Genomic DNA, 26,837 nt, shown 5'->3' on the forward strand with positions numbered 1-26,837 from the left:
TTTGGCTATTTATTGTGTCCATACTTGCATTAAGTCAATATTTCATCATCTGTGAACCATCATCGACTTGAAGCTGCAGAAAGGTAATTGCTCTATAAATGAATGTTATTATTATTATAATCAATGATGGTTCAGAGTAAACACAGAGCACAAACACGGGGAAATAAAAAGGTATGTTGACTTTAAAACAAACAAAAGCCGACTGAACGGAAGAATAATAAAACTAGTCGCACAAAAGCAATTAATTAAAATGAATACTTGCATCTTTAATTGGCATATTATAGATTAGTGAGCAACTGCGAAAGCGTCCAAACTAAAAGAATAATGATTAATTCAGTTTATCACTGTTGTTCATTTCCAGTTGTGTGCTTGAATGACTTGAGGAGTGCATGAGGTGCACACATCCTCACAGAATGCTTTTATAGAAACACGTTTATATGTGAGAGATGTGTCTGGTTTTTGTGCAGACACATGCACATCGCTCCTGCAGTCAGACAGCTGTTGAGCAATAGCAACTGTAGGTTTAGAGAAAACGACACTAGAATACAACGTTTTTAAGACCCATAAGCTCTGTGGGGAAGATGTAGGAAGCAAGGCAACGTGAGGAAGAGGAGGAGGAGGAGGAGGCCGATAAGGAGAGGGAGACCTGGTTCATCGGGGTCTCGCTCTAAGAGGATTACTGAGAAGCCTGCAGAGCTGGCTGGAATATCTGGTTACAGATACACCTCTCTCCTCTTAAACTCTGCTCACTCAGGAGCTCCTCCGAGGAGCGTGCTCTGTGCTGATATTCTGCAGGACGGTGGGATTCCCCCCCGACGGATGAAGATTAGAGGTGTGTAAAAGTCGGGTGAGATCTGATGACGGGGTGTTTGACAGAGGAGGAGAAAAGATCCTGAGCCTCATGTTTCTGGTCACTTTCTGCATTTTTCTTTAAGGTAAAGATGCAGCAATAAATACAAATACTGCATCCAGTCACACTGAAGGTGGATTCATGAACAGTGAAGCTATTAATGGTCCCATCACAACACCTCAACGAAGAGGAAACAAGAGAGGAGAGGAGACGAGGAAACAAGAGAGGAAAGGAAACAAGAGAGGAGAGGAGACGAGAAGAGGAAACAAGAGAGGAGAGGAGATGAGGAAACAAGAGAGGAGAGGAGAAGAGAAGAGGAAACAAGTGTAGAGAGGAGAAGAGGAAACAAGAGAGGAAATGAGGAGAGAAGAGGAAACAAGTGTAGAGAGGAGAAGAGGAAACAAGAGAGGAGAGGAGAAGAGAAGAGAGGAGAGGAGAAGAGAAGAGGAAACAAGTGTAGAGAGGAGAAGAGGAAACAAGAGAGGAGAGGAGAGGAGAAGAGGAAACAAGAGAGGAGAGGAGAAGAGGAAACAAGAGAGGAGAGGAGAAGAGGAAACAAGTGTAGAGAGAAGAGGAAACAAGAGAGGAGACAAGAAGAGGAAACAAGAGAGGAGATGAGGAAACAAGAGAGGAGAGGATAAGAGAGAAGGAAACAAGTGTAGAGAGGAGAAGAGGAAACAAGAGAGGAGAGGATGAGAGAAGAGGAAACAAGTGTAGAGAGGAGAAGAGGAAACAAGAGAGGAGATGAGGAGGAAACAAAGGCGGAAAGGAGGAGGAAACAAGAGACGAGAGGAGAAGAGGAAACAAGGGAAGAGAGGAGAAGCAAAGAGGAAACAAAAGAGGAGAGGGAAGGAGAGGAAACCAGAGAAGAGGGGAGGAGATGGGAAGAGAGGAGGAAACAAGTGAGGAGAAGAGGAAACGAGAGAGGAGAGGATGAGGAAACAAGTGTATGGAGGAGAAGAGGAAACAAGAGAGGATAAGAGAAGGAAACAAGAGAGGATAAGAGAAGGAAACAAGAGAGGATAAGAGAAGGAAACAAGAGAAGAGAGGATAAGAGAAGAGTAGAGGAAACAAGTGGAGAAGAGGAAACAAAAGAGGAGAGGAGAATGAAGGGTTGTCACGTCAGCAGTGAGAGAAAAGAATCATCCATAAATGATGATCTGAACCACCGACTGCAGCTCGTCTGTCACTAAAGAGTCAGCGACTTCAGCGACCTCCTATCAGAGGAACATCAGAGGAACATCAGAAGAACATCAGAGGAACATCGGAGGAACATCAGAGGAACATCAGAGGAACATCAGAGGAACATCAGAGTTCTGCTCGATTCAGGCAAACAACTGAACAGACTGAACACGAGACTCAGGAAAGGTTTTCTTGATCCTGGAAACTGTTCAGAGCTCCGTGATGCAGCACACACACACACACACACACACACACACACACACACACACACACACACACACACACACACACACAGAGCGGCAAGTTGTCCACTCAGCGCTGGAGTCGGGTTCTCCGCCTCTCACATATCACTGTGGCCGCAGAAACCAGAACCCCGTTAATAAAACATGAGCGTTGATTGGCCAGAGAGGCACTAATGCTGCAGTCATGTGATCAGGCCTCAGGGGGAGCAGGACCATCACATGGTCTACAGCCAGGGCTGGAAGAAGTATACTACGTATACTACAGTACTACTATGAAAATACTTCACTTCCTGCACTGAAAACCTTACCTGACTAGAAGTACTTAGTTACATTCTACTGTCTCTCTCTGTATGTTTCACAAACTTCTAATTTTCACATTTTAAAAACTCGGATCTTTCAGTAATCAGTAATACCACAGTGTATAAATACTCTGTTATAAGTAAAAATCTTGCATTTAGACCTTCACCGATATAAATACACAAAAGTAAAAGTACTCATTATTACAGAATAATATATATATTACATCATTGTATTATAACTATTGATGAATTAATGTGTTCATCACTTTAATGCTGCAGCTGGCAAAGATGGAACCTTTTAAACAAATACTTTATATACTGCTGGGTAGTTTATTCTGTTGATTATTGATGATTATATTTTGTATTATTCATCTGAATGTGCAAAGCAATAATCTTTTGTGAAATAAAAATATAAAGTAGCATAACAATTCCCTTCAATGTGTACTGAAGAGTAGTATTGAGTACTGAGAGTCCCGTCGTGTGTGTGCTCTGCTGGTCGATCGGGTCGATCGGGTCCAGCATGAGCCAGTCAGTCTGCTGAGTTACTTCTCCGTCAGACTTCTGCATCTGTCAGTTCATCGCCTTTGAATGTTTTCACCTTTTTATCTAAAATTAAATCACATCATCGACTTTTAGGAAAAATGAAATTCCCTCAGAAAACAATAAAAGAGTTTAGAAAGGCAGGTTGTTTGTTTTCTGAAGGAGACAATGAAGTCAGAGAATAAAGTGAATAAACATTAGTGTTTCTAACAAATAACAACTTAAAATTGGTTATTATGTTTTCATAATTATGTAAACAGTAAGTAGCACTTTATGTATTACCATGTTTAGTTTCCTGTCTTTAGTTTTAGTTAAATTTACGTTTAATAACACATAAAATGCAATTTGATACCAGTTCCCCAATCACAGCATGAAGGACAACCAGTCGGGACAACATGGAATTATGTATCATGACATCACATTATCTCAGCAATAAATAGCAATCCCTGATGATATGACAAATTAAATTAATGCGACCTGGACACGTAGAGTTTATGATGCTTTGTGCTAGAGTCATCACATGTCCACCACGAGCTGATGAGCTTCTTATCGACTGTATCGATCAGCTGTGACCTGATGAATGAATGAAATGAGTGTAGGTGTGTAACTCTGAACCAGCTGCAACATTAAAGTGATCAACACATTGGTGCATCAATAATTATAATCCAAAAATATAATATGTATTATTCTGCATCATGAATACTTTTACTTTTCGTTCTTTAAGTATATTTGGATGCAAATACTTTGCAACTTCAGGACAACAGACCACACATCATCCCTAATAAACAGGTACATGAGGTGTTTGTTGTAGCGACTGAGTTTTCTATGAACTGATTCAAACACTGCAGCACACGGTCGGTTCTGTACTGAACTGAATATGAACCAGTCATTTAAAGACACTGTTGTTGTTCTTGTCTTGTTTATTGAGCGATGCACACCTTGTTCTTTCTGTTCACACAGAAGAAGAAATCGTCCATCCTCCTCCTGCTAGTTGTCACCTACGTTTCCTCAAGGGTGCAGCCTGATTAACGAGACGCCCCCTCCTCCTCCTCCTCCTCCTCTTCATCATTAATAGTCATTACAACAGCAGCTCAAAGCTCAATCCAGATTGAGTGACACAAATAGAGGCTTTGAGAGGAAGTCCAACGGACGTGTTTACTGACATGGAATGAGTCCAAACCTCAGAACAAAACGTCCTGAACATCAGTGGTTCTCAAAGTGGGGACCGTGCCGACGTCAGGGGGTCGGCAAAGTTATTAGCTATAAATGATATCATTACTGTTTCATTAATAGGTGAATATCTACAGATGGAGACCATTTGCAGCAATAAAACAAGCATATTGTGTCCATTAGTACCGCCCATGTGAGCTTTGAGCCAATAGAAACTCTGATATGAAGCACTTATTGAAAGTCAGCTTTCTTTTTATGCCACCAGTGAACAGGAAGTGACCATATCTGGACTGAGGAGGAGTGATGTAGGGACGCCGTATACGTCTCTGGTAGAGACCTGTCAATCACTGTGTAGCCCCGCCCCTAAAGCATCCCCTGCTTTATGGTCTGTTTGACTCTAAATGGACCATAATGTACTAAATGAACATCATGCTGTATTGAAGAAGACTTGAAACTAGAGATTGAGACCATAAACTCATGTTTACAATGTTTGCTGAGGTAATAAATCAAGAGAGAACTAGAGTCATTTTCTCATAGACTTCTATACAACCAGAGGAGTTGCCCCCTGATGGACACTAGAGAGAATGCAGCTTTAACACATGAAGCTTTGACTTCACTTTTCATGAGGAGGTCCTTGGAAATTGTCCCTTTAACAACACCTGCCATTCATTACTTAGTTAAAGCGTCTCATTTACTCTTAATTCAAAGCATCAAACAAACACAGAGATAAAGAAAAGTAAACATGTTTTTCGTGACTTCCATGTGCGGTTGGATGAACTCACCCAGGTTGGACGACGCTCGTCCCTGAGCCGCTCGGTCCTGCAGCTCCTGAGCGATTTCCAGCTGGTGCTGGTGGTGCAGACGAGCTCTCTCCAGGTCCTGAGGGGGTCAGGGGTCACCACGAATGTTTATAAAGAAATAACAGAGACTCTTAATTATTCCGAGCACGTTTTGTATACCGACCTGCATGCAGCGGGCGGCGTGTCCCAGTCCGGCGTACGCCCTCATCTCGATGGCCCGGTCGCCCAGCTCCTGAGCCAGCTCCAGCACCCGCGTGTGGTACGATATGGCCTTGTCGAAGTCTCGCTGAGAGTGGAAGGCGCTGCCCAGGTTGCTGTACGCCCGCGCCTCCTCACGCTGGTTCTCCAAAGACTGCAACAGAAAAACATCATCAGAAACCACCACAGAGTCTGCTTAGTCCTGCTATCAAAGATCAGATCATTATTAATGCCTCTCTTCCTTCAAAAGAACTTAATGAAAACAACATTGTCGCTGGCTTCAGGACATTAAAAACAGACTTTTAGAAATGCAGCTTGTTTTTGATCTGTCCTCTGTATAAAGATAAGAAACAGATTTCCAGTGTAGAGAGTCGGACACGGAGCCTCACATCTCCAGCAGGAAGAAAAAATGTAACTTTTATGTTACAAGCTGACAAACTGTCAAAACAGAAAATGACTTTGCAGACTCTCAGTAGTCCGAAGACTTGACTTTATTCTGGTGCGAGAGTGACCGTGGACAGATGGAGCATTAGCATGTTAGGAGGGAGTGTCGTGATGTTGGCTGCGGAGGCTGCTGGCTCGCTTTGAGATTTCGCGCTTTGTCCAAAACAATAAGTAAAATAAAAAAGTCACATAAAAAGTGAAATGTGCTCAGATTATTGTTTGTCTGTGTAACTTTTTTGCAGCCTGAACACACACCATGTTCTTTGGGATAACGGCAGTAACTTCGTTATAAAAGGCTGCGTTCAGAGAATGACGGATAGACGTGCTAAAATAAACATTAGAGAGACGTAACTGCTGCCCTCCTGTTCCTATTCATCACAGTCTTCAAATACAAATTACGCTTCTCTCCATAATAATCTCCAAATTAAATTACTGGATGCCGCCGATGGCTTTATGTTCAATGAGAACATGTGATTTCCATTTTTAGCTTCTAGTCTGTGAAGCAGCATCTTCCCTCTGAATGTACGGCTTCTTTTTCTTCACAAGGCAGCAAAAGAAATAATGAATGAATGAATATCTTAATCCAGAAAACATTTCTGTTATTAGCTTGTCAGCATTGATGTCATAATGTCTCAGCCGTTAAACCTCCAAACTTTATTTTAATGTGAGGAATCCTTTGCTTTTCTTTAGGTGAAGACATTCTGACGTTGAGTTCAGGGGCGAGAAAGTATTTTAAACTTTATTTTGATGGTCATATACATAAAGCTGCATACATGAAATCTGATCACAAAAGTGCATTTTTGGGGACTATTTTCAGCGGTGAATTAATCCACATTTTCATGTTTCCCAAACAGTTTTTTCTGACAAACAATCATGAGCCGATTCACAACAGGGGAACAACGTACAATATTTATATTTATCTATAAATCAGGAGACGAGTAAAATGAACGTTCCTCACCATTTTATCTTAATAAAGGTAAACCAGCCATTTAGAAGAGATTCACCTCTGATGAACGTGTTATTTTAAACATATCCAAAGAACAAATAAATGCATCGAGACGGAGTTTTCTCACAGTTAAACAAACAGAACGTCAGATTCAATGTTCGAGGCGACAAATATCAGAACAAAACAAACATTCAGATATGAATGTTGAATAAAAGACACAATTTTGCTAAAGTATTATTAGTGAGTGTTTGGAGCAGCAGGACGTGTTTGTGTGATTGAGAACAACCAGAGCGTGTTGATGGTGATGAAGGAACAACAGAGAGGCTCACTGATGTGTTTTTAATGGAGGTGTATGGCTCAGAGGAAGAAGAGAGATTAGGATACTTGTTAGTAGATACATTCACTGTTTGTTTTGGTATTTTCATGATAGTTTAATAAGAGTATATTATTGATAGATTGGGCGAATAAAAGCTCTTAATTTGTGGGAACAAAATAAAAAGAGAAAAACTCAGGAGACAGAGTTCCTCCTCCCCACAAACAGCTCAGATGTAAAGATGCAGCTTTGTACCTTGGCGATGTCCAAGTGCTGCTCGTGGCTCTGAACGGCGTTGGTGAAGTCTCCCAGCGCTGTGTACACGGCGCCCATGTTGCCCAGCTGGCGAGCCTCGGAGAGCCGGCACTGGGTCTGTCGCGCCAGCAGCACACACTGCTTATGGCTGGCCAGCGCGTTGGGGTAGTCGCCGATAGCCGTGTACACGTGGCCCAGACTGCTGAGAGCGCCGGACGCCGCCTGAAATCACACGATAACACACACACACACACACACACACACACACACACACACACTAGTTAGAATCCAGTAAACAACAACTAAGGACACACACAAGCACACAAGGAGCTTTGATTTCAAATAATTCATCCCGTTGTTCTTGCTGTTTGTCACAAGCTGCCTGCACAACACGGTAGAAGAAGTACTCAGATCTTTCACTTCAGCAAAAGTATTAATATCACGGTGTAGAAATACTCTAAACTGTATTTAAAGCTACTACGAGGAACTTTCATGTCTGTTGATTCTGGCGCCCCCTGTGGACTAAAGTGGTAGTGTCTCTGAGCACCAGACTCCCTTTAGAAAACCTCTCATTTTACTGCAGCAGGGTTCCTCACAATAACTTTAAATAAAAGTATAAAAATACTAGCATCAAAACATAATGAAAGTACCAAAAGTAAAACAAACAAATGTAAAAAGTTTGTTTGTTTGTTCCTTTTAGAGATACGTGGTTCTCACAGGACAAATACAAACATGATGATCTTATAGAATATGATGCGTTAATGTAGATTAATTTAGACAACAGGATATAAAGGAGTGAACATGCAACACACACATTAATGTAGCAGAAACATCAGATATAATAGTGAAACATTTTACAGATCTAGCAGAACTTTTACTGATGAAAAATACTTCTACTTAAGGTTTTGAATGCAGGACTTTTACTTGCAGTGGAGTATTTCCACAGTGTAGTATTAGTACTTTTACTGAAGTAAAGCATCTGAATCTTATCCCAGATGGAAACGTTATTGGAGGCTTCAGGAGTGAAGGCTAATCTCTCACATCCTATCCCCCCCACTCCTGTGGTTCCTTTAGAACTCTCTCTTAGTTTCGCCTGATGATTCCTCCTCCTGCTAATTACAGGGACGTCTTCAGGCATAATGATGGCGTGCAAATCATGATGAGTGTTTCAGCTTAGGATCAACACTGCTGTTGTCTCAGTAAAAACAAGGCCATGAACTCACACACACACACACACACACACACACACACACACACACACACACACACACTCGTCTGTTTCTCTGATTAGAGAAGTGAGAAACGCTCGCTGCCTTCCTCCTTCAGTCGTCTGAAAGCTGCCTCCTCGTCTGCTCACTAATCTTCAGGTTGCTGGTATTGATCAGAGGAGTCATGGGAAATATTCGTCAGGTCTGAGGAAGTCTGTTTCAAATCAACCAACGAAAAGACGGGAGCAGCGCAGTCTGTATCGACACCGATCCCATTCATCTCTGTGCCTTTAAGTGTGCAACACATTCCTACACTTGCATTGCTATTAAACAAATATAATTACTATACAGCCGATATACTCGGTTAAAAGTACTGCCGATTTTTCAATTAACTCCAACTGGTAATATTCTACGACACTGGCAGTATATTTAAAATAAAATACAATTAAATCAAACCGTTTGAGGCAGATATTTATCTAACATAGGCAGTTTTCTATATTTTAAGAGAAATATTAATATAAATAGTCCCTTAGGCAGCTCTGATGTGGGGGCATTCACTGGCAAACGAATAAACAGAGAATTTTCACATTAATTATTATGCAAAAACAGAGTTTATGCTGCAGGATGATGATAAAGAACAGCATCCGAATACCGTCAGTCTGCCGTCTACATCTCAGTTTAAACGACAGACAGCGTCTCCAACCAAATGAACAGAGAACACTACTGTACTGTGGCGAGGTGGAGGATCCATAATATCTTTTATAAATGAACCGTTTAATGTCTCTCTGACCGAGAGCCCAACCTGAAGTCTGTTGGGTTTTTATCCCAAAGACACATTTTAAATACTTTATGTATTACTGGGTGTACTAGTAGTGTAGTTCTGTATTATATCATATGTTTTTCATATGAATAGTAACAATAAGTGTTGTATAAATGTGGAGTAAAAAGTAGAATATAGTAGAAGTGGAGTAGAAGTAAAAAATGGAAATACTCAAGTACAGGAAATCAAAATCGTACTTAAGTACAGTATTTGAGTAAATGTACTTAGTTACTTTCCACCACAGGTAAAGGTTCCTGGAAAGTATCAGATTGGAAACATGAAATGATCTCCGATGATCTGGCAGACTGTGAGGAGGACTGCTGGATGTGATCACAGTGACACTAATGAAGCCGGCTTCAGCCTCACACTTAAAGAAACGACAACATGACTTTGACCTTTCGGAGTCAGATAATGAAATGTTTGCAGGTTTGAAGAACGTGAGCGAGAGGAAGCTATGAATTATTGAAGAGGAGTTATTAGCATGCTCATTTACATCCCAAACCATCTTCCTCTGATTCAGACGAGTCAAGGAAACGTGAGAATCACAAGAATAAATAAAGGTACAAATATGGATTCATCTTACGGTGAAGCCGATTATATTTTTTATATAGAAGGAAAACAAAGTGAAATATTTTCACTCAGCTATTTTAACCCTTTGTTTCTACGTGTCTTGCACTTTAATTAGTCTTTGATTTTATCTAAATTCTTTACAAAATGCACCAAATCACATTTTTTAATAAGACAAATAAAACGAGGACCCCCCAAAAAAACATTTCTGTGAAATATTGGATAATTTGACCTAAAACATTTATTCCACTGGTCTAATCTTTAGCGCTGCATTATGTTACTTTTGATAAAAAGACACTTCAGGTAAGATAACGTTACATCTGTGCATGGAACATAGCTAAGCTAGCTAGCTAGCATTGGTGAAGTACACTGAGTGGTTTCACACAAAACTAAATAACACAATAACACAATGCGACTTTCTTGACTTGCAAAATCTTTTAAATCGATAAACATTCATATCTGTAATTCATTGAACAAATACAATCTGTCTGCTGATTGACCTGTCAATCACTGTGTAGCCCCGCCCCTAAAGCATCCCCTGCTTTATGGTCTGTTTGACTCTAAATGGACCATAATGTACTAAATGAACATCATGCTGTATTGAAGAAGACTTGAAATTAGAGATTGAGACCATAAACTCATGTTTACAATGTTTACTGAGGTAATAAATCAAGAGAGAAGTAGAGTCATTTTAGACTAGACTTCTATACAACCAGAGGAGTCGCCCCCTGGTGGACACTAGAGAGAATGCAGCTTTAACACATGAAGCATCGACTTCACTCTTCAGAACCGGAGGTTGTAGCCTGGTTATGTCTGTGTTCATCTCAGTTTACCGTCTCCTATCACTTTTTAACACAAAATCGGAATTTGTAAAGTAATTAAAGCTGGTAAATAAATGTAGTAGATTAAAAGTGTAAAGCTGCATAAAACTCAAGTACAAATACAAGTGCCTTGAGAAAAAAATAATTAATCAGAAATTCTGACATAAACATACTTTGCTCTACTATGTGGAAAACTGATGCTTGAGTTGAAATGATTTTTAATAAATAAAAACACCACGTCCCTTTAAATCGGCCTTAATGAATGCTAAAAAGTGAAAACAGCCAAACTGACCTTTAGTGGAATTTACCTCCTAATTAAAATCAGGACAAACTGCTTTTCTCTCGGCTGCTCGTGTGTGTGTGTGTTTGTGTGTGTGTGTGTGTGTGTGTTTGTGTGTGTGTTTGTGTGTGTGTGTGTGTGTGTGTGTGTGTGTGTCCGTGAAAAGACAACAGCACACACCGACTGAAATCCCAATTCCCAGCAAAGTGATGAGCGTAAACACATAAAATCCAGTTGACACATCTCTCCGAGGCTGGAAGAGGGAGATTTAATAAATGACGAGGAGGCCTCTGTGTGTGTGTGTGTGTGTGTGTGTGTGTACAGTCAACCGGCCAGACAAGTGTTTGATTTCCCTCAAGGACACAATGTTTCCCCCCGAACGAGAAAAACACAACAAAAGAAATCCAATCACGTTGTGTGTGTGTGTGTGTGTGTGTGTGTGTGTGTGTGTGTGTGTGTGTGAGCCAGTACACAACGTTTATGTCTGTGTTTATATACGTGAGAAAAAGAAGGAGAGACTGACAACACTTGACATTTTCAGAGAGGAGATCAAAGATAATATGCGACCTGTCGTTACTCTATTTTTATGCTAAGCTAAGCTAATTGCCTGCTGATTGTAGCAGACTGTTCTTTTTTGTGTTTCGGAAAACTCAATTTACAGTGCACATGCAGAATGCTTGATACATGCGCATTCGTGCACTAAATATGTAAAAGAAAGTAAAAGTACACATACGTGTACAGATACACACACATGTACTTGTAGAAAGAAGGCTAATACATTAACTTAAATATATAATCAAGTGAAATAGTGATAAGTGGTATTAAACCGAACGTATAACAAAATAAAACATGACATGAAATAAAAAATAAAATAAATAAACACACACAAACATAAAAACGTATTTAAATAATAAAAATAATTAATACAGGAAGCTTTATATGAACATATATGATATCAAATCCAATCACGTTTATGTCTGTGTTTCTATATATGAGAAAAAGATGCTTTTGAGGCTCAAAGGGATCAAAGATAATATGCAACCTGTTGTCATTATATTTTCATATAATGTTGAAGGGAAAGCTCATTGAAGAATCCTGGTCAGTAAAAAGGAATCTAAATAGAGAGGAAGACGAGGAGAGACGGAGGAAGATCCTCCTTCGTGCCGCTGCGCTCGATAAAGTGGAAGAGACGCAGCAGCTTTCCAGAAGAAAAAAAGAAGCGATGCTCAATCGGCCAAAACATATGAGCTTTTAACCCTCAGCATGGGCCGAAGGAAGAGATGAGTTCTCCTGCTGCGTCACAGAGAAACGACAGATGTGAATGAACTCAAGTCGGTCTGGAAGTCTGAGTCAGCACAAACAGAGGTGAGAAGGGTTTTTTTTAGCTAAATGTTAGCTTCCCGCTAAGACTTCAGATTCAGAAAGAAAAAGGCATCGCTCTCAGTGTGAGTCGTGCGTAATGATTTTTTTCCAGATGACAGATTTTTAAAAAACTCATTCGAAAAACTTCACTTGTGCAAAGGTTTTCATAGGTTCAAATGAGATGACACAGCAGTAATGTAGTCTAGTAAACTTCCACCTACAACTCAAGTTTGTTTACAGCACAGAAAGTAACTAGCGTGTGTGTGTGTGTGTGTGTGTGTGAGTGGGGGGGGGGGGCAGTAGTGGTGAAATAGCTCCATGTGCAACATTTCACAATAAAACATGATGCAACCAGATGGCAACCTCCAGGTCTGAAAAGTGAAGCCGATGCTTCATGTGTTCCAAGCTGCATTCTCTCTAGTGTCCATCAGGGGGCGACTCCTCTGGTTGTATAGAAGTCTATGAGAAAATGACTCTACTTCTCTCTTGATTTATTACCTCAGCAAACATTGTAAATATGAGTTTATGGTCTCAATCTCTAGTTTCAAGTCTTCTTCAATACAGCATGATGTTCATTTAGTAAATTATGGTCCATTTAGAGTCAAACAGACCATAAAGCAGGGTATGATTTAGGGCGGGGCTACACAGTGATTGACAGGTCTCTATGTCACTCCTCCTCAGTCCAAATATGGTCACTTCCTGTTCACTGGTTGCAAAAAAACAAGATGGCGACGGCCAAAATGGTGAACGTGAGGCTTCAAAACGTCCACAAATCAACCAGAGACATCTTGATGACGACGTCCTCTTCTTATATACAGTCTGTGGTTCCAATCCATAAAAAAATACAGACGAAGACGAAGGAACTCCTCTCCGGCACACATTAAATATCATAAACCTCATCAATACACTATTTGGACCATAAAGAAAAGTCTCCAATAGTTAGAGGTGACGTCTTCAGAGATGTTGTTGTTTTGTCCAAACGTAGAGAAATAGATTTCACAGTGAAAACACAGAAAAGGAACTAATTCTTAGATTCAAACGATTCATTGATTACCAAAAATTGTTGCTTATAAGTGAGTGTTTTGTTTACAAAGCCATCGCACCGGGCTGAATACCGTTATATTATACAGGTGTTGTTTTTAACGTGTGTGTTTGTTAACCGTCTTTGTTTGGCAGCACGCCGTCTGGAAGCAAAAACACACAGCGGGAAATATGGATTTCTGTTTGACGGCCGTGTTTCAGTCGCCTCAGGCTGTGCACCTGTAAGAGGAGAGGCTCGATAATCCGCCCGTCAACAAACACACCTGACATTCGACTCGTCAGAGAAAACACACACACACACACACACACACACACACACACACACACACACACACACACACACACACACACACAAAGCTCACAAACTGGTCTCCTGTCTGAGGTTGTGGAACAGGAAGCTGCTCAGGCACACAAGCAGACACGATGTGTTCTTCCATTAAAATGAACTTACTCAAAGCCTCATTCGTCTTACTGACAGCTGTTCAATCCGCCTCTCCACATCCAGGATGCAATCACATGCTATTAAGTGGCCGTGTGTGTGTGTGTGTGTGTGTGTGTGTGTGTGTGTGATATCGAGCTGCTGCTGCTGTGTGAACGTCCAGTGGAGCCTTTAACAACACAGCTTTAATAAAGATGTACATTACAAACACCTTAACAGCGAGAAGATATATAATAACAATAATAATAATAATCAGCCCAGCGCTGCAGTCAGTTCTGAACCTGCAGTAACAATAATGATACAAAGATATTCAGTGTTATACTTTATACTTGTGAGAGGAGAGCTAGAAGAACAAAAGAGAATATGAAGAGAAAGTTTATTGATGTAAACCTTTCTAACAAGTAGAACTATGTTGTTTATATCCAGTTATCTGATCCGATCTGTGACTCAAAAACCTGCGATACGATCTGAACCCTGAGTCTTGTGATCCGTTGCATCCCGACGCTAAACCGCATACATATATGAAAGATACGATTTTTATTTCATCCAACTGAATCTAGACATGAACAATTCATCCAACTTGTCAGTTAGATCATTCTTTTGTGTTCTGTTTGTGCACAAGCAAAAAGAGAAAACAAAGAATATCGAAGATCAACCAACAACAAACATTATTGATTAACACACTAACACACACACACAATCACGCACACGCACACAATCACATACACACACATCACTCCAGAACGTCTAAAGTACCGATAGCAGAACCATTAACTCCGGACTTCATCGAGACCCTGGGTTTTTACTCATTTAGAACCGGTTCCCGTTAAGAACCGGGGTTTGCTCTGACATCACGCCAGGTGAAGGGCGCCGCACTTGAACCGAGGCTGCAAACCTTCACAACATATGAAACGTACCTCTCTGTCCTTGAGCTTCATGGCCAGCACCAGCTGGTTCCTGTGATTGGCCAGCGCTTCTCTGTAGCTTCCTTTGGAGAAGAGGGCGGAGCCGAGGTTCCCGTGAGCGCGGCATTCCCCCGACTGGTCCCCTGCGGACAAAGAGACAAAAGAGCGTGTGACGTTCACTGTCCTCGCCGTCCGTTTCGCGTCTCACCCCCCCCCCCACACTCTCCTCTTCCATACCTAAGGTCTTGGTCACCTCCAGGTCCTGCTGCATGTAGGCCACGCTCTTCTCCGCGTTGCCCAGGGACCAGTAGGCCGAGCTGAGGGCCGAGAACACGGAGCCGCGCAGCTTCAGGGAGCACGTGCCGATCTTCAGCCCGGCCTCCAGCACCACCACGGAGGCGCCGTGGAAGCTGTGGGTCAGCAGCTCCTGACCGATGACGGACACCACCACGAACGGGCTCTTGTCCAGCTTCATCCTCTGCAGCTGCTGGTAGGTCGGCTCAAGGGAGTCTGTGGGGGGGGGGGGGGCACAAAGATGCCGGTGAGGTGATGTGGGTCGTCCTGAACCAAGTACCTTCTCAACAGAACACTGACCCTAAAACAGCTTAGAATGGGTTTTGATTGTGTTGGAACAAACATATCCAAATGATTCATTATCCAGTATTTATACCAACATCGTTTAAATGCTTTGGAAACCTTATAATAATTCCTAAACACTATTATTATAACTAAACCTGTTGGTATGGAGAGGAAGCATGCAGCTGTTGCACCGTCAGTAAATCATTTCTGGGTGATTGGAGGGAGAATTAGCGCTAATGGCTGCTCCTGGTCCTGAGGGGGCGACAGCGAAGTGGAGCAGAGACATGAACAGAGCTGTGACTCCTGGATTTCACCGTCTCTGCCGCCGTGATTCTGCTTTGCACTGAAATAACTGGAGTAGTGAGTTAGAGCACGTGCAGCTCTTCATTGGGCTGCAAGTTTGAACAGTTGTTGAATTGCTTACCTTCCTCTTATTTACTTTAGATCACAAGAGCTAAAAGGTTTTGTGTTGCAAATTTACGCATTCATTTAATTCAAAACTCTCATCTACAAGGAGAACACTGGCACACACACATTACACTGTATGAACATCATACTATATGTGTGTTACATATCATTTAAGCACCGAAAATCTGAAACTAAACGGTCCTTTATTGCCTCCTTGCCCTCTGCTGTGCTACTGTAGCATCCTGCTGACCTACAACCTGTCAGGTATTACACTGGACCCACCCAGAGTGATGATCATGTATTTGGTGGAGGCGGAGACATTCCAGCTGTTATTTTACATGGGACAAAGTCCACCTCTACAACACCTCTGTGGGGGATATTTAGAGGATTTTCCACACTTTACAGTCAAATCATGTCCGTCTCACTCCCTGAAGGACGGCAACAAGGTTTGGCGCGTGCAGGTTATACGGATAGAAATACCAAATTTACTCTTTGAAAACAAAAAGTTTGAATTCATAAGCAATAGAATGCAGATTTGCTCAGTTAAACGGACTCCAAGGTTTTTCTGCTAGAGGTAGAGTTGGAGTAGTTTAGCAGTAGTTCAGGACTTCCTGTTCAGAGGTGAAAATTAACATAAACACACAAAAATAAAACAGCTGCTGCACCTGATTTATCGCTGCTGACTGATGAAATTAATGGCACTGTTTAATCAAAAGAGACACAAAAATGTGGAACAAACAACTCCTACACTGACGTTTCATAACTCATTCAGTCACGTCTTTTTAGTTTTCTTTTCTACTAATATTCCAAGTTCATCAGCAGAAAACATTTTGCTTTCCAGACGTGCACAACGCTTGACAAAACATCCCGACATCAGGTCACGTTTATCTGCATTTCATGCAAATGAGATGAACTGCAGCGGTTCTCCATAGTCTTAACAATACGACGCTAAATTGCAAAAAATAGGTGGTGATGTAAAATGTTGCCAATTTGAGGCAGAGCTTGGTAAACATCCCCCCGGTAAGAATTGGAGGGATTGCCTCTACTTTCTAACAACCTCTCAGCACATCATCCTATAAAAAAGACATCAGCAGACCCCACAGGAGCCTGATAAGCCAGAGGAGGGGCCCCTCTTCCACGCTGTTAATACTGCAGCTCCCCTCCTGGGCTCACTACACACCGGCCCTCTCCGTGGTCCAAACATGCTGCCCCTTCCTCCGGCTTACTCAAGCATGACGACTCCTGGTAACACTTGATACTGGGCTTCTCAGCTTTTGAGGCGTGCTTGCTTTGAAGCTTATGGGAGATGCAGCCCCCGGACAGCTGAGCAACCTCCCACAGTGCATCAGATCTGCACAGTGATGCTTCTGCAGGAGTTCAGGCACATGCTGCATGTCATAGCTGATGGTCAGGCTCAGTTTGTGAAAAAGTCACCAAATTAAGTCTGTTGGTTTTGTGTACAGGGACACGAATTGTACGTTTTTTTTTAGTGTCGCTCGGTACAACTTTTTTTTCCAGGACGATATTGCGTTGAAAACCGGATTTAGGTTAGGGCAACAAAACCATCAACAACTGGGTTGAGGCAACAGAACCACCAACAACTGGGTTGAGGCAACAGAACCACCAACAGTTGGGTTTAGGCAACAGAACCAGCAACAGTTAGGTTGAGGCAACCGAACCAGCAACAGTTACACTGTTGCTTAGTCTCGGCGATGCATTTAATTCGGTTGTCCACCATGAACGAGGCTCCAAATTGACTTTCCATTGCCATTATTTTTGCTGATCGCCATGAAAAAAACGGACATTTTGTGTTCCCCGTACACAAAACCAATAGATTACATTTGGTGACTACTTCACTGTGATCGCTATCAAAAGATAATAATAGAGAGAGAGGTTTCATTCCACCTGCTGCTCATTTGGTCATTCTCTAAACGGCCTTGTGCTCAACACGCCCCGCCACGCTCTACCTCAAAGGGAAATATTGTGAATACTAAACTAGATATGCTCTCCAGTGCGCCAGCAGATGCAAAATTCCACGCGCATAGACATTTGCTGTAGCTTGCCAAGCCGACGGCTATTCCCAAGAAGCCGTGCTCTCATTTCGACACAGCTGAAGGGTAAAAACATAATCCTGTGCCGACTCCAGCCTGCAAACCATTCTTAAATTGTATGCACTCCTCCTTCATCTCCTCATGCTGTTGAGAGCTGCACATTGAAGAGCACTGGGAACTGTGGGAAGAACAGATCAATGACACACAAGAATCCACCTCGTAAATATTTCATCATGAGCTCCACGAGAAGCAGATCCACGCTAACAAACACGGTAGCACAGCAGACCCGTCACGGTCCTCTGCTCTTTACTTTAAGCTTGTTATAGTCTTGAATATGGACATGGAGCTAATCAGAAAATAGATTTGACTAATAGATTAGTCATATCTCCACTTAATTAGTACGTGCTGCCTCTTTGCCCTCTTTAAACTCAAAGTAACGGCTTTTGATATGTCGCTAAACTTCAACACAAACGCTTCATTTTGGTGACCGTCTGGATATTCTCTGATGTTCATGTTTTCATTTCATTTCCATATAAGAAATGGATCAAATGTCTATGTGGAATGTGTACAACTTGGGCCATTAGGTAAAAAAATTATAATAATCACAGAGCCGGGGAAGGAGGGTAATATTCAGAGAAAAACCTCCCCAAAAAATTGGATATTCTCAGAGATTAAAACTGTAAATTTACGAGAAACAACGCAGGAAGAACAGCAACAACACGTGTTACTCCTGCATCCATACATCTGACTCTCCACAGAGATGAAAAAGAAGCGAGACGGCTCAGTCCTTGTTGAGAGTTGCTTACATGTGCAGTACCGATCTGGCGGGTGTTAGAGGAGAGTGTAACGCTTGTCAGATTTAGCAAAATGTCAGCAATTTGGCAATATTTTACACCAATAAAATGCTATCGGATCTGTAAATGTGTATCGGTCAATCTGCAACTTCAAATATCAGAAGGAAACAAATGGTCTCGGAACATCTCTTCCCAACATTAGGGAAGAATCTAAAATAAAATCTAGACTTGAATCCCATTTGTTCTTATTTTCATACCACTGACCTGAGAACAGACGACACTAATGCAGTAACCTGTCACTGGGAAGCCAGGGAAGCGCTGCCTCATGGATGATGCATCTCCACTCTCCCTCATGCCTGCAGCTCGACTTCACATGCGGATGAATCTGCCACCACCTGATAAAGAAGGAGATTCACCTGTGCAGCGAACACAGGTGCTCTCGTGGATTCAGGCAGCGGTGGATGTGAGGGGACGCTGATGAGTCCAATCTCCCTGACACTGTTTTCAATTTGAACTTCTACAAGTGTCTCTTTCTATTTCATCTGACTCGCTTGTTTTATTTATTTTCTACATCTCACTTTGTCACATCAAAATGTGCATCCATTTCTTTGAGAGCTCTGAATCATCAGAGGGGTCGTTTTTTTTGTTTCATCCCAGAGGAGAGTCAGTGAATAACAGAACAGAAGAAAAAGTTGACAGTTTCCCCAAACGCCGACATCTCACTCTGCCCTCCTACAACTTTCAAACATAAAGTTACGGTAAAGGAGTGAAACTTGTAAATGTACAAATCTGTTGCTGTACTGTACCTCTGAGGGGCGATTTCATGGCGGCCTCCACCATGCCGACCAGCAGCTGGAGACTCTTGGGGTCCTGGGCGAGGCCGGAGGCGAACGCTGCCAGGGCGTCCGCATGGCGACCCAGGTACTGCAGGGCAACCCCCTGACGAAAGTAGGCCTGCAGGAAGAAGACACAGTAGAAGGGGTTAAGTGAGGCTTTTAGTGTCTTGATATTGATTTAAGATGTAGGTGGCTACAATTATGTTATTGTGGCTTTGTTTTTAGCCATGCTAGCAGCCAGGTGTATGTTTTTATATTAGTTTTGAGTCAGTATGATACAAAAAATTACAGAAGTATTTGCATCAAACTGTACTTAAAGTGCCACAAGTCTATATACTATGTAACTTGTCAATTTCCCCTGGGGCTCAATAAAGTCATAACTATTATTATTAATATTTTCTAATCTGAATCTGCAAAGTAACTAGTATCATACAATTAATGTAAATGTTAAGTAAAATAAGAAAAGTACAATATTTCCCTCAAGTATAAATAGAAAGTAGCAGAAAACTTAAAGTATGTTATTTTAGTTAATTTTTTCATTCTATAAAATTAAATATGACGTGTGCTTATGTGAGCTAGTACCAATTCATTTCAATCAATCTGCAACGTATGGGAGGTGTGTGTGTGGAACCACAGTCCTCTGTATGAGCCCTCCCACTTTTTAGCGGTCCAATCAAATGCAAATGATTTAATTTGAATCCCTCTTGTAACCGTTTCACTGGATAATTCTCACAAAGACAATCTAAGTTCTGTTTCACTGGGACTTTAAGTTCCACTCATGCATTTCTCAAGAACGTCCTCACAGTATAAGTATCTTAGATCGGATGGTTTAGTAACACATGAGTGAAATAATGAAGAAAGCCATTGTGTTTGAGTCCAACCTGCACAGCACCGATACAGCAAACACACATAGTCGACACACAAACAGCTCACGCTTCATTAGGACCCCTCGTGCATTTCACAGCAACATTACAGACAATGAATCATGACACCAAGGAGGACACACAAACAAACACTCTTCTTCTCTCACTGCCGACCAGACTGTAACTTAATTGTCCCGTCTCTCTCTCTCTCTCTCTCTTCCTCTTTCATTCCTCCCCCTTTTTTTCCTCGCTCATTCATCATCCTGCCCTCTCGACTCCCATTTAAACATAATCTGTCATGACACCGAATGAATGAAGACAAAGAGAGGAGGAATTAGATTACATGGCAGCTCCTGTCCCGGCTGCCACTTTCCAGCACTCGCACCGTCTTTGTCCTCCTCCTCCTTTTCTTCAGACAGCTTCATTGAAACGAATGGAGCCGAGGGGTCACGACTAATCTAACGCGTGAGGCCTTTGTTGGTGTTTGGGAGCAGAACGTGAGCGGGACACGGTGTCATTTCACCGTTGATTAACACAAAGTGGGATAAATGGTTGGTAATTACGGCCGGGGTCGTCTCCCTTAAAACGCTGTCATCATTTTCAATTATTGACCTTATGTTTGTTCCATTTGCGGTTTAGTCTCCTAGCTTTTATTGGCTATCGCTAAGTCAAAAGTTGGATCACACAGAACACTATAACTTTTTCAGAGTTAGGCAGACACGTCTGCGCTTTAGGAGGTTATATGAGCTGACAACACCTGAACAACCACAGACAGAAGATTAAAAACATGGTGCAAAGCTGACCAAGCCAGTCCCCATGAAGAAATGTTGGCATTGTACGTTTCTGCAAACCATGGATAGAATGAACACCTGCATCTCTGAACCAAAATGTATCTCATAAATAGGTTTCATATCAGCCTTGTATCATACTTGCAGAAGTGCGCATTGTCACGTATTTAACGTTATGAAACGATTGGTTTAGACAACAACACTGCTTGGTTGAGGTTAGAAAACAGATCGTAAACTAGACAATTCCTCTAAACACAGAAGTTTAATTTGAATAGACACAATGCAGATAACGAGCGGAGTCAGAAACGGACCCTGGAGGAGCAAATAGAGCGTCGTAGTTTCAAGCGTAGAGCCACTGACCAAGCGTCTGCATTTGACGAGTTGGGAGTGAGAAATGTGTTTCTATTTGTAACACCGGTTGAGTTCCCCTTTAAATGCAGACACATTACCTTCTATTTGACAATAAGCAGCAGAAACACAGGCTTCTGTTTTAGCTCTTTAACGGATGCCAAGTGTCCCCCGCTGAGGAGAGAGAGACAGCAGCCTGCCCTCTGACCCTCGTCCAGGCTGGACCGGGATGAGTTAGCTGGGGTGACATATGGACGCCCTGTCGCCTGTCTGCCTACCTCTACTTAGCAATGCCCAGTAAATCTGTCGCCTTCACACTGATTTTGGCTGCCGTACGGAGGATGCGGCGTTTCCTTTTTAGGCATCCGTGTTCTATTCTTGACTACTTTTGATTGGGGGAGAATAATTTCAGTGAGATGAGGATGATTATAGCAGAGGAGGAGAAGTTATAATCATAGCAAGATGGATATTATCTCAGCATGAGTGTGTTTGAGTGAATGTGCAACACAATAGGTAAGACTCTGTGTGTGTGTGAGTGTGTGTGAGTGTGTGAGTGTGTGTGTGTCAGAGCTTCTTACCCCCATCCAGGGTGTAAACATGCCAGAGACAGACAGAATAGTGACAGCAGGACACCTCCAGCCTCCTGCTCACACACATCCTGCCTATTAGCTCAGTCTGGCTACGCTGCCTGCTAAGCACATACAGGGGGTATACAGTCCAGACACACACACACACACACACACACACACACACACACACACACACACACACTTTCTGTCTTGTTTTATTTATTTATTTTTGACCCGTCTGTCTCCCAGCGTCTCGGAAAAACTCTTGTCAGATTATAGAGAGTCTCTTCACAAACTGGCTCGTCTGCTTGGCAGATAGTTCACACTGATTCCCAGTCGAGCACTCAGACTGCCTCTTCAACATCAACTGACAGGTCCGCGTCAGTTATAGTGAAGCGATCGATAAAAGGGGACGAGACTAACCCTGGCTGTGTGTGTGTGTGTGTGTGTGTGTGCTACTTAAACGAGTGTGTATTTATTGATGGGTCTCTTCTGTGTTCATATACAGTATAAGCACCCTGGGAGCTCCTGGGGCTTAGAAAACTAAATTAAGGTTAGACTATAATCAATGTTTTCATAATAATAATGTATTAAACGACAATGTGGGAGAATCTGCAGCTCCCCTCGGCTTTAGGGGGTTTTACCCATTGCTTATCTGTCAGACCATTAGAGATGGGTATCGTCAGGGTTTTATCAATACTCTTACTCTTATAGATTTTACTCATCGGTTTGGTTTACTTAACGTTTTCTTCTCTCTGATCACGATGCGAGTCTCTCGCTGTGCTGAGCCGGAGTCGGTGTTCGTCTTCACCTTCAGCATAGTCTATATTTTGTGATGCGTCGTTATCCCGAAAAAAATCCCAGAACAATGATGCCCATGGGCGGCACATCCATGCATATAAATCTTACTATCTTCAAAGTAGGCAGTCACGCAGGGTAGCACAGCTGGTGTTGCTCCATGAGTGGAAAGCTAGCAAGTGATTCCTCAGATTTACAGAGTTGTCAGACAGCCTCATCTTGGTCGGTAACTGTGTCGTCTACGGTGTAGAACCCAGAATACTTGTGTCGTCCACCATTGTTTCTTATTAGCTTGATTCACTAATAGGTCAATGGGGCTTGTTATGAGCGCCCTATGCTGGACCACAAACGTTAATTTGTGCTTAAAGACTGTACATTTTTAATTAAAACAGGCCATTACGGTTTGAATATTGGATTTTTTTTCCCCACGGCCCGACAAAAGTGACAACCCTGTAGTGTACACGAGCTGCTCAGGAACAAACAGCCGACAGGACACAGTGAACACAGTGAAACATTTAGCTTCTGAAGAAAGAGACGCTGAGATTGTGAAGTGGCTGATGGTATACCACTCTTGTTCTAGTCTGGTTCTACGGTCATATACCGATTGTTACTATCGCTCCTACTTCACTGATTTATATCACTTTTCACTGACATACCGGTGGGTTCTAGTGTCAAATGCCGATTCTTAGGGGTTTGCCACTTTGACAAGTGGTATGTTGATGCTTTTTCACCAGTTTATGTAAAAGTAAAGCGTTAAAGAGTGCTGCAGGAAAGTCCTAAAACCCAGAAAAGAGTCGACTTCCTGTTCCTTAGTCTCAAAGTCAATGGGTTTCTTGAAAGTGTTTTTAGTTAGATGCATGAAATAAGGTCTGAGATTTTCACATTTGGTTCCACAACATAAAATACATCAGTAAAAAACCCCTCATGTGACTGGTATAGATTGTTTATAGCCTAACATTAGCTTTTTTAATTCTGGTGTTCAAAAATCTTAAAAGTGGTGTTCATTTGTAAAGATTATCTTGCTTATTTTCTGCGATAATAGAAGAATCTTATTGGCTTTTTTGTCAAGGGAACTAGTGTGATGCTAATTTTCTGGTTGGCCTTCAAAAATGCATCATCCCTGCAGCGACTCTATGTCACTGCAATTCATCCTGAGGGGGACATGAACTAAATGGTAATTAAAAATGGTGAGAAAGTTCACTCAAATCCACAAAAATCAACCTAATGGTGACGCCGAAAACAAACGTCACAGGATCACCAAAGTTGGTTGGGTTCATCCTCTGGGTAACACAAATGTGTCTACAAAATTTCCTTACAATCCATCCAATAGTTGTTGAGATATTTCAGTCTGGATCAAAGTGGTGAACAAAAACCAACCAACTCGGGGAAGTTAAAGGAGTGTGTTTATAAGAGAAAAATGATGGCACACAAAATGAAGGAGAGACTGACAGTTGTAGCGAGAGAGAGAGAGAGAGAGAGAGAGAGAGAGAGAGAGAGAGAGGTGTTGTATGTTGGAGTGTCAGAGCAAAGGATGCACACCGGATGAACAGATGCTTCAATTACTGCTCGTAACTCACATTAATCGAGAGCAGATGGCAACACAAGTGGAGAGAGAGAGAGAGAGAGAGAGAGAGAGAGAGAGAGAAAGAGAGAGAGAGAGAGAGAGAGAGAGAGAGAGAGAGAGAGAGAGGATCACTTAAACCAGACATGATAGAGATTGATGTCTTTGCAAATCAGACAATCTGCCTCAAAACACACCTTCACTCTTGTTTCATCCGGACACAAAGTGGACTGAACCTTATTTTGTCACCGGTGTTGTTTGCGACTGACCAGATCTAACCCCGTGTAGAGGATGTGGAAGCGGGAGACGTGGCCTTGAGTTGATTTGTTAGAGATGGAGGAGGCTGAAAGGAAAGAGGACACACCTGGCAGGAGGCCGTACCCGGAGGCGTAATGCAGGTCTACCTCTGGTCCAAGGGAGGAGCAAGTTGGTGTTGTGATCATTACGGTTTGTTAGAGCTTGGGTCTTACATGTAGTTTTGTGGTTTTGCCATCAGTTGTAAGATTGACATCACCAAGTTAACTGACTCTTCGCTAAGCCCCGCCCCCCTCTGATACTCAGTAAAGCTGTCAGAGCTACCACGGAGCCCACAGTGTCACTAACTGCACTCCCTGAATCAATAGCATTTCATTTTTGAAAAAAACAACAACAAAAGCATACGTATACGGCGTCTCTACGTATACGTATAACGTAAAGAGTTTAGAGAGTGCTGACTGTTATTTAGTATTTCCCACAACCCTGAAGTTATCTGTTAATCTGTAAACTAACTACCTCCTACAGTAGTAACCTCGCGTCACTTCCAAAGCCAAGGAGTTCATCACACCGGCTAACCACCAGGGCTTTCCACAAGGATATAGAGTATTCAGTATTCAATGCCCCCCCCCCCCCCCGGAGAAAATATTTGGCTGTAAAAGCCTAAATATGGTGGCCTCTGGCACATTCTAATTGACCTGACCTGCACCAGATGGTTTGTTACACAGAACCATCTGAGAAACCGTCCTTGGAAACTGGGAAATACCTGATTGGATGAATCATCTATCAATCAAACTCTTACTGAAGCCAGTCGGGAGAAGAGCGAACACATCTTTTCCATCAAGAAGAGCCTTGAGTGTCGTTCTTTGCTCTTCTTTTAATAAAGACGTAGTCATCGTATCGTCCCCCATTGATTTGTGGACTGCCGTTTTGAAGCCTCGAGTTCTGCGTTTTGGCCGTCGCCATCTTGGCTTTTTGCAACCATGAACAGAAGTGACCATATCTGGACTGAGGAGGAGTGACATAGAGACGCCGTATATACGTCTCTGGTAGAGACCTGTCAATCACTGTGTAGCCCCGCCCCTAAAGCATACCCTGCTTTATGGTTTGTTTGACCCTAAATGTACCATAATTTACTAAATGAACATCATGCTGTATTGAAGAAGACTTGAAACTAGAGATTGGGACCATAAACTCATGTTTACAATGTTTACTGAGGGAATAAATCAAGAGAGAAGTAGAGTCATTTTAGACTAGACTTCTATACAACCAGAGGAGTCGCCCCCTGATGGACACTAGAGAGAATGCAGCTTTAACACACTTCCACATTAGCCTCTTCCGATTCAGATGTTGTTGCTCAGATATAACTGATGCTATTGATGCTATTGCAGCGTCTACGCTAACCCCTTCATTGTTGTTTAGAACAAACAGTCGTCTCTCCGTGTCGTGTCACACACACCTAAGCCACGCCCCTAGCAGCCAGTAGCTCCTCACAGGACTCTGATTGGTCCAGACACAAACATCACTTAAAGCCTGAAAAGATGGATTCCCGTGTGATCTCAAGATTGCAAAATTCAACCAACTAAAAGATGTATACATGGAGTGGTATATTAGGGCTGAGCGTACATTTTTGTTGAGTACAAAGTTATCACAGCCAACAGAAATGATGCCAAAACTACAAAAATATGCTTTGTCCTTCCAGATCTGCAGTTTGTCGGTGCAGTCCTCAGACTAGTGGTCCTCCACTATAGTTTCAACAAGGACGAAGTGGTGCTGAGATCACCTGGCCATCGCTGAAAAACAAAGAGGGTTCATTTTGCCAAGTCAATACGCCACTTATCCCACAGTAGGTGATGTCGTGACATGCTGTGTGAGTTGTGAGCTGTGCAGCGTAAACCTCAGCGAGTGAGATCATTATTTAGGAGCCCGAGAGGGTCTGAGGGAGTCATTAAAAACGGCAATCCGTACTGTGAGGACGCCTCTTTGTAGGATTGAATGCACCTTATTAACGGGGTGAAGTATGATCAAAACCCTGTGAATTTAAACCAGCGGACCTCTGCAGCAGCGTGCACTTACTCACAGTCTGGGAATTAACTGCCCCTCTCTCATCTCGCAGGGCGACGTGATTCAAACGGGTTCTTCTAATAGACTAGTCGGCTTGTAAAGCACCACGCTGGAGAAATAATGCCGCTGAGCAAGCAAACTGGAAACACATAATCCAACACGAATAAGACACAAACAGCCGCGGAGGCCTTTTGGTTAAAATAACTCATTTGAACCTGTGAAGCTGAGTCAATATGTAGAAGAA

General features: G+C 42.3%; 1 protein-coding gene across 2 annotated transcripts in view; it reads right to left on the reverse strand.

The window, feature by feature from the left end:
- Nucleotides 1-26,837, reverse strand: part of ttc28 (tetratricopeptide repeat domain 28) — a 104,672-nt gene that overhangs the window by 25,334 nt on the left and 52,501 nt on the right. For both annotated transcript variants that reach the window (XM_068706419.1, XM_068706418.1), the window contains exons 3-8: nucleotides 19,321-19,468; nucleotides 14,920-15,192; nucleotides 14,695-14,825; nucleotides 7,240-7,461; nucleotides 5,247-5,435; nucleotides 5,066-5,162 (exon numbers count right to left, since the gene is read on the reverse strand). In XM_068706419.1, coding sequence (XP_068562520.1) covers nucleotides 5,066-5,162; nucleotides 5,247-5,435; nucleotides 7,240-7,461; nucleotides 14,695-14,825; nucleotides 14,920-15,192; nucleotides 19,321-19,468 — 1,060 coding nt within the window. The remainder of the gene's footprint in view (nucleotides 1-5,065; nucleotides 5,163-5,246; nucleotides 5,436-7,239; nucleotides 7,462-14,694; nucleotides 14,826-14,919; nucleotides 15,193-19,320; nucleotides 19,469-26,837) is intronic.

Source organism: Cebidichthys violaceus, unplaced genomic scaffold, assembly GCF_023349555.1.
Source record: "Cebidichthys violaceus isolate CVI_PGR_0920_01 unplaced genomic scaffold, fCebVio1.0.p SCAF_12, whole genome shotgun sequence".
NCBI classification, from domain to species: domain Eukaryota; kingdom Metazoa; phylum Chordata; class Actinopteri; order Perciformes; family Stichaeidae; genus Cebidichthys; species Cebidichthys violaceus.